The sequence below is a fragment of the Ursus arctos genome, unplaced genomic scaffold (genome assembly GCF_023065955.2).
Source record: "Ursus arctos isolate Adak ecotype North America unplaced genomic scaffold, UrsArc2.0 scaffold_8, whole genome shotgun sequence".
NCBI lineage: Eukaryota > Metazoa > Chordata > Mammalia > Carnivora > Ursidae > Ursus > Ursus arctos.
The window spans coordinates 74,365,992-74,383,779 of record NW_026623100.1 but is presented as its reverse complement, the minus strand read 5'-3'; the positions used below and the strand labels follow the sequence as shown (position 1 = coordinate 74,383,779).

The following is a 17,788-nucleotide window of genomic DNA, read 5'->3' as shown; positions in this document are numbered from 1 at the left end:
CCGACGTGGGACTCGATCCCGCTATGCCGGGATCACGCCCTGAGCCGAAGGCAGACGCTTTAACGACTGCGCCACCCAGGCGCCCCTGAGCATCCCACTCTTGATCTTAGCTCAGGTCTTGATCTCAAGGTTATGAGTTCCAGCCCCGTGTTGTGCTCCACACTGGGTATGAAGTCTACTTAAAAAAAAAAAAAAAAAAAATCAAATCAATAAGCTGTATACCTTAATGTCAAATATATCTAATTTTTTAAAAAAAGTTTAAAAAAATCATGCTTCCTGGGGCGCCTGGGTAGCGCAGTTGTTAAGCGTCTGCCTTCGGCTCAGGGCGTGATCCCGGCGTTCCGGGATTGAGTCCCACATCGGGCTCCTCCGCTGGGAGCCTGCTTCTTCCTCTCCCACTCCCCTGCTGTGTTCCTTCTCTCGCTGGCTGTCTCTCTGTCACATAAATAAATAAAATCTTTAAAAAAAAAAAAAAATCATGCTTCCTATGGGCTTTTTGGCCATTGGGAAAAGTATAAACTACCCACTCAGTGCAATCATTATAATTTGATTACAAAAACAACAACGTAAAAAAGGGACGTTAATAAGGAAAAAATCACGTTAAGTTGCTTCTATACTCATAAGGGCAACCACGCTAAAAATAATTGTTTGGGGTTTAGTTCATTATCTAACACTTTTTTTTTTAAGATTTTATTTATTTATTTGACAGAGACAGCCAGCGAGAGAGGGAACACAAGCAGGGGGAGTGGGAGAGGAAGAAGCAGGCTCCCAGAGGAGGAGCCCGATGTGGGCCTCGATCCCAGGACCCTGGGATCAGGCCCTGAGCCGAAGGCAGATGCTTAATGACTGCGATACCCAGGCACCCCTATCCAACACTTCTGAAAGGACAAGGAAGAAAGTCCTATGTAGGAAAAATAGAATTCTCCCTTCAAGTGTAATCATGACGACAGCTTGCTATGTGCCAGGACTGCACAAAGTGCTTCATAGGTGACTGGGCACAAAAACTGGAAGGGAACACAAAAAAACACAAATAGTTTTAATGGTAGCATTACTACAATTCTTTTCCTTCCTTAATTTCTTCACTGTGTGAGGAGATGGTGGTGGAGGCTGATTTACTCTCCATTTTGGTACCACAGACAGCTGCTTCATCATATCTGACTGAAAGCAACAGAAGAAAACAAGCTGATTCCACCTCCTGCACTCCAGAGGCCCCTCTTTTCTAGAAGGCCACAACCCCAGCCAAGAGCTCCTGATGGTGCACACTGGCAATGTTACCTCCAGTTCCCAACCTGCATTTATGGAGCAGGGCCTTTTCCCACCAGACCGCTGGTCATTGTGCACGTGACCCACCACGTCCGGCCTCAGCACCCCTCTCTGAGCTACTGAAAGCTCTGGAGATCCTGTACACTCGGCTTCACTCAGCTTCTGAGTTTTCCCCCCTAATAACTGTGCACAGAGTGGAAACAGCTCTACGTGTCCCTCTATGAATAACACTGCCAAAAATAGTTCTTTGCCAGAAATAAAGCTTGGAAGGAATCTGAAGTATACATTCTCTCTTTTTATACAGATATAGACATGTAGATATAGACGTGTGTGCGTGTGTATATATATAAACATATGTAAAATATATAGTAAGCATCTCAATTTATTAGCTATATTTTTGAATTACTTAAAAACCGGAAAAAAAACAACCCAGAAACAAATGAGAATTCTTTCATTTACTCGGCAGTTACGGAGTGACTTTTAACTCAGTGTCATGTACAATACCAGGCAATGAGGTGATAAAGACAAGTAAGACAAAGTCTGTGCTCTCAAGGTGCTCTGAAACTAGGGCGGGAGGCAGAGATGCAGACACGTCACTGCAAAGCAGTATCAGCTTCTCGAGCAGAGGTGCACGTAAAGCACCATGGGAACATGAAGAGAGGTCATACTTCCTCTGCCTGGAGGCACGACCACAGAAAGCTTCACAGAGAAGGTAATATTCCAGCAGGAAAGATGACAGGGGCTCCAAAGGAAGAATGACAGAGAGAGTTTCGGGCAGACTTACACAAACACAAGAGCATGAAATGGAACAACACGGCCAACTGGAGGAATCTTGAGCAAGTCAGAGAGGGTGCGGACGCTGACACACAAGGGCAAGGGGCAGAACAGCAGGATGGAGGAAGGAGAGGGACTGGAGCAAGAGCCCCGCTGACCAGCCCAGAGCGCCTCCACTCCGCCCTGACAGATGGGAAGCCGCTGACGGACTCTAAACAAAGGGAGTCGCATAATGAGATTTGTGTTTTAACAATATTATGCCAGGCACAAGAATCCGGTTAGGAGGTTGGTATGAGGTTACCATATGGTGTTCTGTCTACCTGAATGCATACATTAAGTGTAAATGTTTTTAGTTCTAATCCTTCTAAAAGTGAAAAGGGCCTGAGATAAGTCAGATAAGCAGAGAAATCCAACTTTCTAAGAAATAAAGTACATGGTCACCAGGTGGGTCTTAGTGAAGAGCTGAGAAAAAGAAGACAAGAACAGAAGAAAAGTCAGGAACACAAACATTCAATGTCAGTTGAGCAAGGCTGGATGCAGTGGGGGTAAAAATGAGCAACGCAAGTTACTGAGGAAGAATGTACAGAGGACCAGGTCCACAGAGAAGAATAAGAAAGATCTAGACACGTTTTTCCCCCAAGACCAATGTCTAGTAGAAGTCCCGTTTGTACTATATAAGAAACATAATGGCTACCATCTGCTAAGCGCATGCTACGTGTCAGGTACCGGGCAGGTGCTTCCTATGGTCATTCCTAAGTTCTACAGTAACACGGCAGAGTAGGTAGGAGAATGGCGTATGATGGAAAAGTAAACTGCAGATCCAGTAAGCGGAATATGCTGCCCACAGGCAACTGGCCTAAGGGTGTTTCCTCTCTTCTTGACCAGGTCTGGCTATCAAAATGTGTGCCCACTTGTTCTTCATAGGGTTCTGACATACCACACCCACCCACACACACACACACACACACACACACACACATTTAAGGTCATTTATTCTTCTCTGTTGTAAAACTAAAACCTCATTAAAGATGGCTTGAAAAAATCAAAAGTTGAGGGGGAAAAAAGATGGTACGTATTCACAGTTCCATGATACAAAGACAATACTGCCGATATACATTCTCTCTTCCTGTCTTTAATCCAGGCTTAGAGATCTTTCAAAGATGCGATATATTAAAAAACGTGTACACATAAGTGTACAGTTTGAGAAGTTGTAACACACGCAGGTAATCAGTACTTAGTAACAGACCACACCAGCATCCCAGATGCTGCTTTCCTGGTCACTTCCAGCCACTCCCATGGCCAAGATAAATGCTATTCTGACTTCTGGCAGCATAAATTAGTTTTGCCTATTCTTTTACTTTATACGAATGGAATTATGTCCTCTTTTGGTTCTGATCTCTATCATCCAACATAAATTCATTCATACTCTTGCAAGTAGTTGAAGATTATCCAACTCACTATTAGTGCAATGCTGTTACATTGTTAATGTAACAGTATTGTATGGTGTGGACATATCAGAACTTAACCTTTTTTCTTTGATGAGCACTTGGATACTCTGCAGTTCGGAGCTAACACCAACGGTGTGGCCCTGAACATGCTAATAATTATCTTTTGGTGAACATATGCATTTCTGGGAATAAGGATTACTTAGACATACAGTATGCATCTGTCCAGACTTGGTAAATAGTGCCAAACATTTTCTAAAATGGTTATACCAACTGATACTCTAATAAGCAATTACAACAGATCCGGTCACTCCACATCCATGTCAACACTTGGTATTACATGTCTTTTTCCTTTTAGCAGTACCAGCGAGCATGTAATAGTACCTCTCTGTGGTTTCAATTTGTATCTCCCTAATGACTAATGAAATTGAATAATTTTTTTATGTATATATTGGCCATTTGAGCATCTTCTTTTGTGAAGTGTCTGTTCAAGTGTTTTGCCGTTCTTCTGTCGGTTATCTGTTTTTCTTATTCACTTGTAATTCTTTATATATTCTGGAAACACATCCCTTATTAAAGGTATAAATTGTGAATATTTGGCAGATTATCTTTTTATTGTTTTAATGTTGTCTTTTGATTAATAGAAGTTCTTAAATTTTAAATTACTCCAATCTATCAGTGTTTTGACTTTATAATTAGCGTTTTTTGTATATCTAAGAAATCACTGCCTACTCCAAGGTCACCAAGATGCTCTTCCATATTTTCCTTGACAGGTAATATTTTTGCTGTAAGTAAAATCCTGTTACGACAGTGTACTACCCCCTCTCCTACGCACCTGTAGCATTAGATGCATCCTTCTAATGCACTTACCATAATATATTGATATTTTGATTTTTTTGGTCTGTCTACCCAACTAGACAGTAGTTTTTCTAGGGTAGGGACTATGTTTATTTATTACTATATCCTCAAAGTATGTGAAAATCCCTAACCTGTAGTTTGTATCCGTAGATATATACGAGAAGTCTGGTTTTACTGCCTCTCTAACTATTTGAGGATTCATTTTCTAAAGCCTAATACATTGCACCTACAGTAGCTAAATGTTATTCAAATAAGATTTCATGCCACATTTTCAAATCTTGTTCATCTTTAGAATCTCCTTAATCGAGAGGGTATATTGAATGATTTGAATGTCATCAACTAATCCAAGTATAGAATTAAAAATATAAACAAGGTAAGAAATATGGCACTTACATACAATGCCACCTCACTGAAAGGAAAATCAAGTCAATTGAAAGATACCAAAAAGTACAGGCTATAAATCAATTATTCCATTCCATAAAATGAACCTAAAACTCTACTTCTAGTTCAAATGGATAGCCAACTCAAGATAGGAAATTGAAGATACTTTATAAAACTTAAAAGTTTGTTTTAGAAGATAAATGAAATTCATATGCTCAGAAATGTACAAGATAAAAGGATTGTGAGAGAGTCCCCTAATGAGAATTACAAAAGATAAAGTAAAATAAAGGGCTCATTTGGACCACAGAAGAAGCACTGAACTTAGGGACAGTCTACCAAGATTATACTGTAACTACAGTAATTAATGAGGAAAATAGTTTTCTTTCAACTACATGTAATGGGGAAAGAAAAAAGAGGTTAGGCAAAATTTTACTCCTCAAATGAGTACTACTGGCACTTTTTATATTCATAGTTGCATACTGCTAATTAATTTAGAATGTGTAACAGCAGAAATAGATTAATCCCCCAAACCAAATCAACAACTCCCAGCATAAAATTTAACATGAAATCTCATTAATCTCAAGTGTGTTACATAGCTCAAAGGTTAACTTATTGTAACAAATTTGGTGTATGTGTGTGCATTCTATTTTGCACACACATACAATAGATTCTACAATAGACACCATCACCGATCAGGTTCATAAGGACAAGAATACCCCCCATGTCAACCTTGGCTTACAGAAACAATTCTTGCTGATGGAGTACTATAATGAATAATCTATTTTGGAGTTGCTTTCTCTGGTGGCCGATAACACATGGGTTAATTTCTGAGAAATCTGGTTGTCCACTATAAACTGAGTTGGTGGTACACATAAACTAGGTAAGGATTACAAAGAGCACTCAGACTGAACTCATCCACTATCCCTTCTCCTCCAACAGATCTTTAGATGATCCAAAGCTCTTCCCTGTACCTAACACTTACAGTAAATTTCACCCTAAACTCAAAATATTAAGAATGCAATCTTTATTACTGGTGATGCTACTCGTAGAAATACCCGTCAGCAGAAGCAGTAGAAAAATGCCCCATGGAATAAGTCACTCACCATAAAGTCTGACTCTCCTTTAATTCACCTGCTAATTAACAGGCTGGGCTACAATTTAGATGTTTTCACCTTTGCGAGTCATGAACCCCTATACAATTCTGATGAAAGCTGTAATCCTTTCTCCAGGACTATTCTCCCAAAATAGAATGCACACACATACACCAAATTTGACACATGATGTCAGAGGCCTTGGGACTCAAACCCTTCTTGAATCTCCTAGCATTCTTGGACTAAGACTAAGGTCTGTATTTAGGAAAAACAGAGGTATATGAAGTATATTTTTATTTTCTTTTACCATGCCCAATTTTTAAATCACTTCTGATAAATGATTTGCAGTTCTAAATGCATCCACAAAATAAATTTACTGAACACATACTTCTGGCATGCTTACTATTTTTAAGACCCAGGGCTAGGCAAGAGAGTTACCATGATGATTAAGATATTGTCCCTGCTCTCAAAGAACTCATCGTACATTAGGAAAGAAAGGCAAATAGGAAATTTGCTTTATTTCACCAATGAACTGAGAACTTATCAAACTGGACCCCATTCAAATATTCCTCCCCTTATAAGAGAATTTATCCCCACCCATCATATCTACATCTTAACCTTCCTCATTAATTTTATTCACATACTCAACAAATTTTTTTACATTAAGTATAACAAGGACAGATACTGTTCTACATACTGAAAATAGCAGTGAACAAAACATTGCTCCTGCCACAAAGATCTCCCCTTACATTCCAAGAGGAGATAAGCAAAAAATAAATAGAAAGCATGTCAGAGAAGTATATCAGATCAATGAAAGGATAAGAGCTAGGAAGAAAAACACAGTGGTGTAGAACTGTGTATGCAGAAAGCAGGGAAGCTCTCACTGAGGAGACATGTGAGCAGAGACCCAGAGGAAGCGAGGACAAGTCATCTGGATATGTGGGAGAAGAACACTGCAGGCAGAACACAGCCAAGTACAAAGACCCATAGGGAGAACTTGATGGGCAAGTTTCAAGAATGGTAAGAAGGCCAATATGACTGGAGTATGCTGAGGAAAGCCAAATTGAGACGGATGTCTGTAAGAAAGCTAAGTACAGATATTAGGTTGGCAGCCGTACACAAGCCTGGAACTCAGAAGATAGGGCTCGAGCTAGAAGCGGGAATCATCTGCACAAAGTTGGTATTTAAAGTCATAATAATGGGTGCAATCATTTGGGAATGAGTATAGGCAGAGAAGAGATTTAAAGACTGAGACCTGGGGTATCTACCAGTTAAGCTGGGGAAAAGAGGAAGGACCAGCAAACACGATAAGCCTAAGCAGCCAATGAGGTAAAAGAAGACAAATAGGTTGTCCCTGAAACAAGTATGCATCAAAGGCCACTGGTAGGTCAGTTGAGATAAAGACAGATTTGATCCATGAATTTAGCAACAAGAGGGCACTGGTGACCCAAACACAAGCTGTTGTGATGAAACAGGGAAGAGAAAGACTCATGGTGAGTAGGCAAAAGGTAACAAGAGAAAAAGAAGATGGGGCCACTGTTAGTGTAAAACAAAGGAGTATAGGAAAAGTCCCCCAGAACAGTACTTATAAGTCCCTCCAGGGCTAAGTGGTCCTATCACAAGGCCTCCTTAAAAGGAAAGAAAACCATCGAATCCCCCAGATTTCACTGAAACTAAGATATATTATTTTTGGAAAGTTATTTTTTCAAGTGGATTTAAACAGAAAGACTAATTAAAAAGTAAAAAACGTATTCTTTGTTACTAAAAGAGTCAAAGAAACTTAAAGAAAACAAAACAACTATATTAGAAATGCATGAGCCCTAGGAAGAAAGGGTAGGATGAAAGAAAGAAGAAAGCCTGGAATACCAATGGGGGTGTGAAAGGAGGAGGCAGCTAACCTAAGCCTTTGTGAGGAATGGAAATCTGGGCCAATCAGAATGACAGGAGCACACTCCTGACCATCAAGCTATGCACCGAGCAAACACATTATCCTACAAGCATGCCAATGAGCAGAGCACGTCCTCCTCTGGTCAGCTCTCAGAGAGGAAACACTACATACTGACTGAAATGCCTGAGTGTTCTGAATCGTGTTGGCGCCATGTTATCATCCAGTTCGCAGACATCACAGATTACCATAAACTCAGTCTCCCACAGAAAACATTCCTCAGGCAATGTTATCCCAAAAAAAAAAAAAAAAATTAATGAAGACCTAGTCAATTCCCAGTGACGTGCTGGCATCAGGACAGTAAAGAAAGCAGAATCAGCCCTTACACAAACTTATGGAGGATATGCCACAAAAAACCAGGAAATTATCTGCCCATTTCTACCACTTTATCCCACAGCAATGCTAGTAAAACTATGCAAAATGTGTACGTAAAATGCTCATTGCATTTCAGTCTAAAGTAGAGGAAAATCGAACACAATCTAAATGTTCAAAAACAAAGTAAAAGATAATTAAATCTTTGTATGTGCATCAAATGACCACTAAGCCACCCTTATAGAAATGGTCTGTATATAATGAGAAAAGCATATATCTATGACAAATAACATATGACAAAAATAAGCTTCAAATTAATATATGCAATATGATTCCATTTTAGCTTAAAAATAAAATAATAATTCTTCATGACACAGACAATAGCTGCAGAGAAAATATGTTTATACGCAAAAAAAGTTTGGAAGATATCTATATAAACTAAAATGTTTACCTCAAAGCAGTGGGATTCATGGTATAGGTAGAAAGAACTAAGAGGAGAAAGAGAACTCATCATATTAAGGTAGTGCTGATTAAATTATTTCATGTTTTAAAAAAGTAGAAAGACCAAAGTTACTACAAATTTCCATGTACTTATCAAAAGTTGACAAATGTTAATATTTTATCACAGATGTTTCACATTTCTTTTTTCTTTTATCTTGCTTTCAGCAATAAAATATGCCAAATAATGTCAATTATCTGAACTATATCTCCTTTTGAAGGGATTGCTAAAATAAAAGCCTATATTAATTTTTCTAATTAAAAAAAAACATGATGAATTACAGTTAAGATGGAGCAAAGAGCGCCTGGGTAGCTCAGTTGGTTAAGCGTCTGCCTTCAGCTCAGGTCATGATCCCAGAGTCCTGGGATCAAGCCCCACATCAGGCTCCTTGCTCAGTGGAGAGACTGCTTCTTCTTCTCCCTCTGCCTGCTGCTCCCCTTGCTCTCTCTCTGTCTGTCAAATAAATGAGTAAAATCTTTAAAAAAAAAAAAAAAAAAAAGATGGACCAATGAACCCATGTTTCAGTGTGCTCACTCTGCTCCAAAATACTGAGGATAACTGAAGAAAAGAGTAGAAAGGCACTCAAGTTCAATGGAATTCAACATCTGAGCGCTCAGAATTCCGATGCTGGCAGTGGTTGCCAGATGCTCCTTTCTAGAGAATTGTGTGAATCGAAAAAGGATCCCCTGTAAGAAGTTCAGACGCACTGCTTGGGACTACGTATTTATATAAAACTGCAAGCCTAGAGAGACAGAGAACAAAGACAGGCCCAAAATCCCTCATTGGCTCCATGCCTGTATTTCTCATATCCTCAACATTACAAGAAGCAGGTAGTCCCATGTTAAAAGGTACTCTAGGACAAGGTTCTAGACTGAAGCACCAAGAGTTTAGAGTGAGGAAAACCACAAAACTACAGAATCCTTAGACAGGGTCTAGGGAGATAAAAGCTAAACTGAACCGGATGGCTCAACAATAAGCTTGAAAAGCAAAATTCCAAAACACCTAGGGAAAAGAGACAGTAAAGTGATAATTATAACAAAAATCCATTCCAGATGAAATTGTTTCTTTTAAAACTTCAAAATATTAATTGGTCTTTGTGCATACCAAGCATGAGATTTAAAATCCTTCGAGAAGGAATAAGCTATCTCATAAAACATAAAACAAATATCATCCCATTGAACTAATTTTTATGTATGATAAGAAATTTTAAATTCATCTTTTTATATGTGGATATTCCTCAAACCTATGGTTATTTCACACAAAAAGTGGCTTACTTTTACTTACTTATCAATAAATATAAGAGTTAAAACTATAAAACTCTTAGAAAAAAACATAGGAATAAATTTCCATAACCTTGAGTTAAGCACCAATTTCTTAGCTACAACACCAAAAGCAGAAGCAATAAAAGAATATAGGTAAGTTGGACTTCAGCAACATTAAAAGTTTTTGCACTTCAAAATCTACCATTAAGAAAATTTAAAAAGTCAAGTCACACACGGAGAGAAAAATGTTTTCAAATCATATACTTGAGAGAGGACTTGTATCCAGAATTAAAACAAAATAAAACAAACAAACAAACAAACAAACAAATAATAATAATAATAAACCCACCACAACCAACAAACCTCTTACAGCTCAATAAGCAGCAGCACATAAAAACACGCTCATTATCATTAGTTATTTGGAAAATGCATACCAGAATGATAATGAGATATCACACACATCCTCGAGAATGGCTTTCGTCAAAAAGCCAGGTAATAACAAGCCTTTGTGACAGTGTGGAGACAGAGGAATCTAAATACCCCCTGGCAGGGAAAGGAAAATGATGCAGCACCTTTGGGAAACAATTTGGCCGTTTCTTCAGCACATGTATACATGCAATCAGCAGTTCCACTCCTACATACCTACACGAGAAATCAAAACACATTTCCATGCAGAGACTTGTGCACCAAAGCAACATTATTCATGATAGTGAAAACGTAGAAACACCCCAAATGTCCATCAACTGGTGAATGGAAAAAGAAATGGTTGTCTCTGATACTGCAAGACAACTGCCATTTTCCTCAACTCTAGATATTTTTAAATAATCCTCCTTTTATAAATTCAAAATCACTCTATGCTTAGCCCATGCCCCAGCTCTAAACATTAGTTAGTCCAGTTGTATAAATCTATAGCCACTTAAAATGTTCATAACAAGTTTTCCCACAGTGAAAATGATTTTTTAATGGGAAACTTATATATAATCCATTTCTAAATCTAATTAGATTTATCTGGGGGAAAACACCATTGGCTAACAAATACTAGCTAAACAAACATTAATACACTCTAAATGGTGGAATATTGCTACATCTAAAAAACATAATAACCAACATTAATAAGAAACTGGAAAACTGTAATTTTGGTAATTATTCACCAAATATGCATTCTATTTTTAAAGTATTATCTTGTTCACGGGGACAATAGCCAATATCTTCAAACTTGGAGGCTTCACTTGAACTAATGCAAATGCTACTGTGAAGCAATTACATCTTTACTTTGCTTGGATATATAAATAAAAATTACTATTTTCACAACTGAGTAATGAAAGTCTTGAGCATTAAGCAGATTACACATATAGTCAGCTCTCATTTATGAGTTATAATTTAATGTGGTTATTATATCTACTGTTAATGTGTAACACACAGCATCTTACAGCTAAGCACTGTATTTTAATCTAATAATAGTAGCTATAATATTCTGAAATGTGCTTCATGAATTCAAAGCCATAACGTGTTCATTGAGGGTTTGGATTTGCACTTCATGAGATCTAGATTTCTTACAACTTGCTGAAAAAGGACAAAGACAAGAAAGCTTTTAAGGAGCTACAAAAAAAAAAAGAGAGAAAGGAGAAAAAAGACTCATTTGGAAGAATTCCTTTTCCTTGCTAAGTAGAACGTGTAAAGGACGGCTGGTGGTCTCCTTCATTCACTAAAGAGACTAGTGGGCGAACGTGTGTCCACCTGCAGTGACTGACACAGCGTGTCCCACTCCAAAGAAGCCACTAAAGGGCCAGGTTGACACTTTCTAATTCATTGTAGAAGGAGAAAATAGGAAACCCAAAAGTCACAAAGGCTTCTTCCTGGATTTTATAGAGAAGGATGGGGATTCAGAATAAGCTTACGGAGCTGAACTCAGCAGAAACACTTTGCAATTCTATGCTGAACAGTGAAATGATATACCCCTTACATTGGCCAAAACATAACAGGATCTCAACAGCCACCACAGCACATATATATGAATTAAATGGGAAATTCCTTTTATTTTTATGCTAAAATCTACTTTCTAATTAATTTTACTAGAGACTAATTTTTATGCAGTGGAAGTTTTCAACTAAGCTTTATCAAACATTTCCTAGGCGTTCACTATGTGACAACCACTCTACAGAGAGAGAGTGCAAAGATAAATGACATCCTTCTACCACACAATACCATAGCACACCACACAAGAGCTGGTACAATGATGTGAGAGTACATGGGGGATAAAGAAGGAGGAATAATTAGAGGACTCAAGGAAAACTTTCCAAAGAAAGATGATACCTCAGATGGGATCATGGGGTAAGACAACCAGAGCACACGGCAAGAAGGGCAGCAGAGGCAGAAAGAAAACTCTGACTAAATGACACCAAAGGACTGACAAAGCTAGAGAGTGGTGGTGATTTTGGTAGGACTGGAACCTAGTGCATGTTTGGGAAGCATGAAAGGAGAAGAGGCTAGAGAGACAGACAGAAAGATGAGAGATGTGGCTGAACTAGTGGAGAGGGACCAGAGGCTCAAAAGACACAAAACTTGGGATAAAAATTAGGTGCCATTAAAAGTGGGTCTTCAACTGGACCTTGAAAGACAGTAAAATTGGCCAGCTTCCTCCTAATATACCAAACATTTAGGGACTGCTGGCCAATATAAGAACTGCTCTGGATCCCATAGAGAGAACACCACAGAACTTAATGTGCTTTCATAGCCAGTGAAAAAAACAAACCAAGAGTAATCAGCATGACAACAAGTCAAAACATACCAAAGACAAAACATGTCCACAACACTCCAGGCCCCTAGAAAACGCTATGGCTTCCATCCAGAAAGAATGCAACAACAACAACAACGACAAAGTCCACTGTCTGCATTCTATGGCAGAACACAATGCTCCATTTCGTGTCTGATCTTCTGCAATATTTAAATTTAACTTAATTAAGATTAAATTTAAAAATTCCTTAGGTGCCCTACCCATATTTCAAGTACTCAACAGCACGTATGACTGGTGGCTACCGTACTGAACAGTGTGGATACAGAACGTCTCCCTCACTGTAGAAACATCTATTGGTTGATGCTATCCTGAAGTCACCATTACAGAAGAATAGGAGTAAATCCCTTAAGGACAAAAAAGTCACATTACAAACAACTCTGAGATCCTCAGATCACTCAGCTCTGGAAAAGGGATACACGGGTAAATTCAATATGTTTGTCAAAGTGAATTTTAATATAAAAGAAAGAATTACAGAAATAGCGAACTCATGTACTCCACTATGCGCAAAAACTGAGTATCTCTGTGGTAACCCCATCAAAACATTCCACAACTGAAGCTTTGTATCAGAATTCCAGAAATAACTATATAGTACACAACCACACATGGGTTTGGCAAAAAATGGATACAGCCACTTAAAAAAAAAAAGATTAGATGCAGCTCACTTATCACAATAAACATCTTCCAATGTGAATGACATTTCAGATTTTGAAAGTGAAGCTTACCACTTCGAGGAATTCTGTGGAAAACGAATCTATAAAGGGGATTATCATCTCTTAATTGACCTAATTAGAAAATCAAAAACTGGGTTACTTTCTTCAACCTAAAAAAGAAATTGCCAACTTGATGTTGTTAGAAATAGTCACGAAGAGTGAAATGTCATGGAGAGCGAAATGCCGCAGAGCCAACACTGACCAAAAGAAAGGTGTCAGGGGGTATGTACTCCCTCCTTTCTCTCCCAGGATGAACTATCCTGAGACTTGTACATACTTACGTGGTTCAGACAAACTTTATTTGTGAGAATATCAAAGAGGTGAGGGAAAAGGAGAAAAATCCTATAGGAAATGGGCAAGAGAACTGAACAGGTACCTCACAAAAGAGGATCTCTCCTGAGCTAATTCCATCTCATTAGTAATGGGAAAAATGCAGATCAAGATCATAAATAAGTATCACTAAATACTTAAGAGAATAGGTAAAATTTAAAAAAACTAACAATGCCAAAGTGCTACATTGGCACAAATGGCAAGCACAAACACTGCTGTTGGAAATGCAATCGGTAAAACCACTCTGGAAAATCATTTGCGGTGACTGATGGAGGGTGCAACTGTGGAAATCTGCTAACATCACTTCCAGGGCTGGGGAAGTGGATGCTGGAGACAAAGGTACGGCACGCGCATGACTGCCGTGTACAAAGGGATGATGCAGCTTTAGTTTTAGCCAAAACAGAACAGACGCCAATGCCGATCATCATCAGAACGGATCAGCTGTAAAATACTGCAATTTCTTCACAGAGTAACAACAAGTGAAAATGCACTACATATAAGAGTGTGGACGAATCTCACAAGCAATACGGAGCAGAGCTATTTCTACCAAGTACAAGAACAGGTAAAATTAAACTGTCACATTGGGAGAGGTGTGATAGGTATTAAAATTCTTTACAATTAGAACAAAAGTCACAAAGACCTGGTGTCACGACAGTGGTGATCTCTGGAAAGAGAAAGAAGGGCTAGAAGTTACGGTGGGAAAGGATATGTGGGGACTTGTGGAAGACAGGTCACATACGTTTCTCTGGTGGTTTCACGGATACTGTCTTCGTGATAATTTATGGAGCTGAACACTTTTGTGTACTTTTTTTTCTATATATGAATGTTGCATTTCACGAAACACAAAAAAAAAAAGTTTAAAAGAAAAACAGTCTCTTCCCTCTGTCCACAGGGCCAGGTGATTCCCATTTCACTCCACTGCTGGCCAGGTTTCAAAGTCTTCCCTGACTCAGACTAACTCACCTCTTGTTGGGTTTTACTAATTAATGGTGAGACATTGATACTCTCCCCTCCTTCTGGATGGATCTGGAAATTCACTTTTTGATAAAGAATCTGGAAAAAGAACATGACATACTATCAAGAATTGTGTTTTTAAATTCACCGCACTTCACAATGTAGACTGGAAATTTAAAAATTTTTTAAATTTCTTTCAAGGAAAAAATTGCTATTTCATAATGAACAGTTTTTTGAGAACAGGCTTACTTCAGGACTGCCTGAACAGCTTCCCAGTTTCAGATCTGGGACCCACTGGTGGAAAAGCTGGTATACAACATATTGAATGACAAAGACATGAAAATGAGAATGCAAGAATCTCTTCCTACATTCTTATACCCTGTATTGATCTCTTCCTATATTTTTGCAACAAGAGCATTAATTTACCCTCAGGCAGATCTTTCCTGTGAATTTTGGAAAATTCAGCATCTCCCCAACCAAAACTCTTTCCCCTGCCATTTCCAAAGGGCCTCTAAAGGACAGTGTCACCGATGGTTTTAACTCCTTTGGTTTCAAATATATTTTACGTGACCATTTCTCATGTTTTATGCTTGACTACACTAACTTTTCCCATTATATTCAATAATTTACTTCTTAATATTACTTCCTGTTTTTCTCATACCTCTCATACCTACTTACCTCGTACCCGTTCTTCCTTACCATAACAACACTATTTTATATCCTAATATCTTCAACTCCCTCTTCACTTAAGCGACAAGCTATTTTTCTTCAATAAATTAAAATTCTCCTATTATTTTAAAAAATGATCACAAATCTCAGATCCACACACCCAACAAAATACATTTCATACAGTTCGAGATTCACTGGGAAAACTTACTTCTGTCTGCAGAGAGCTGCTGGCTGCCAAAAGAAGTTCAATGCTGCTAGGAGGGCAATGTGTCAAAGCAAAAGCCATGAGCTCCTGGCGAGTGGCCAAGTCCTGGTAACTTTCCGATTGTCCTAACTGGCTACAAACATCCCAACTCTTAGAATAACCTGCAAAATTGGCAAGCAAAAACAAACTGATTTTCGCAAGAAAAATCTCCAACCTAACATGAGAAATCCAATGGCTTTCTGCTCAGGTCTTGTGTTTAAAGCACAATCGTCGTCATTAGTGCCACATAATATTTTCATAAGCAGAAATACATAAGGATCTAAAATACAAGAAATATTAGGCTGGTTTATTATCCAGAAAGTTTAGCAATATTCCAGACATGTTTTTCTGATCAATTCTGCTTCATTTTAGAACACCTGACAATGACTAAAACAAACTACTTAGCTTTGACGCAGAGTAAACAGCTGGATATCTGAATTCGGAAGACTTGAGGGTATGGCCCAAGCACTTGGGTGAGCTTGAGAGAGTTCCAAGTGTTACACTTCTTCTACCACTACAAAGGGACAATAGTAATACCTTCTTCATTGAGTTGTTGAAGGATTAAATAACATTTTTATTTAAAAGCACTGTGTAAACTTCAAAGTGTGAGAAAAGAAAAATTATTATACGCAGCTACACAGAATCATTCGCTTTACAGAAGACAGAGATTCAAAGACAGAGCAACGCCTACGGTCAGCCCTGGCTCCCAGCAGAGATCTTTGTCCTACACAATTTTATACTCCAGATTCTTTTTTTTAAATGTTTTTTTATTATGTTAGTCACCATACAGTACGTCCCCGGTTTCCGATGTAAAGTTCGATGATTCATTAGTTGCGTTTAACACCCAGTGCACCATGCAATACGTGCTCTCCTTGCTACCATCACCAGTCTCTCCCATTCCCCCTCTCCCCTCCCCTCTGAGGCCCTCAGTTTCTTTCTCATAGTCCATAGTCTCTCGTGCTTCATTCCCCCTTCTGATTACCCCCCTCTTTCTTTATCCCTTTCTTCCCCTACCGATCGTCCTAGTTCTTATGTTCCATAGATGACAGAAATCATGATAATTGACTTTCTCTGCTTGACTTATTTCACTTAGCATTTTCTCCTCCAGTGCCGGCCATGTTGCAGCAAATGTTGAGGACTCGTTCTTTCTGATAGCTGAGTAATATTCCATTGTATATATGGACCACAACTTCCTAACCCAGTCTCTGTTGAAGGGCATCTCGGTTCCTTCCACGCTTTGGCTATTGTGGACAGAGCCACTATGAACATCGGGGTGCATATGGCCCTTCTCTTCACTACGTCTGTATCTTTCGGGTAAATACCCAGTATTGCAATGGCTGGGTCATAGGGTAGCTCAATTTTTAACTTTTTAAGGGACCTCCACACTGTTCTCCAGAGTGGCTGTACCAACTTGCATTCCCATTGACAATGTAGGAGGGATCCCCTTTCTCCACATCCTCTCCAACAATTGTTGTTTCTTGCCTTGTCTATTTTTGCCATTCTAACTGGCGTAAGGTGGTATCTCAGTGTGGTTTTGATTTGAATTTCCTTGATGGCTAATGATTTTGAACATTTTTTCATGTGTCTGTTAGCCATTTGTATGTCTTCATTGGAAAAGTGTCTGTTCATATCTTCTGCCCATTTTTTGATTTGTTTGTTTCTCGTGTATTGAGTTTGAGAAGTTCTTTGTAGATCTTGGATACCAGTCCTTTATCTGTAGTGTCATTTGCAAATATATTCTCCCATTCCGTGGGCTGCCTCTTAGTTTTTCTGACTGTTTCCTTGGATGTGCAGAAACTTTTAATCTTGATGAAGTCCCATAAATTCATTTATCTTTTGTTTCTCTTACCTTTGGGGATGTGTCATGAAAAAGGTTGCTTTGGCCGATGTCGTAGAGGTTGTTGCCTATGTTCTCCTCTAGAATTTTGATGGATTCCTGTCTCACATCGAGGTCTTTCATCCATTTGGAGTTTATTTTTGTGTATGGTGTGAGATAGTGGTCAAGTTTCATTCTCTTGCATGTAGCTGTCCAATTTTCCCAGCACCATTTATTGAAGAGACTGTCTTTTTCCCACCGGATGTTTTTTCCTGCTTTATCAAATATTAGTTGCCCAAAGAGCCGAGGGTCCATTTCTGGGCTCTCTATTCTGTTCCATTGGTCTATGTGTCTGTTTTTGTGCCAGTACCATGCTGTCTTTGTGATCACAGCTTTGTAGTACAGCTCGAAATCTGGCATTGTGATGCCCCCAGCTTTGTT

The 17,788-nt window shown here is 38.8% G+C and overlaps 1 protein-coding gene across 2 annotated transcripts in view; it reads right to left on the bottom strand.

Moving 5' to 3' along the window:
- NBAS (NBAS subunit of NRZ tethering complex) overlaps nucleotides 1–17,788 on the bottom strand; it is a 341,603-nt gene that overhangs the window by 133,818 nt on the left and 189,997 nt on the right. For both annotated transcript variants that reach the window (XM_044390391.3, XM_026519115.4), the window contains 2 exons: nucleotides 15,496–15,653; nucleotides 14,628–14,717 (listed from right to left, as the gene is read on the bottom strand). In XM_044390391.3, the coding sequence (XP_044246326.3) occupies nucleotides 14,628–14,717; nucleotides 15,496–15,653 (248 nt within the window). The remainder of the gene's footprint in view (nucleotides 1–14,627; nucleotides 14,718–15,495; nucleotides 15,654–17,788) is intronic.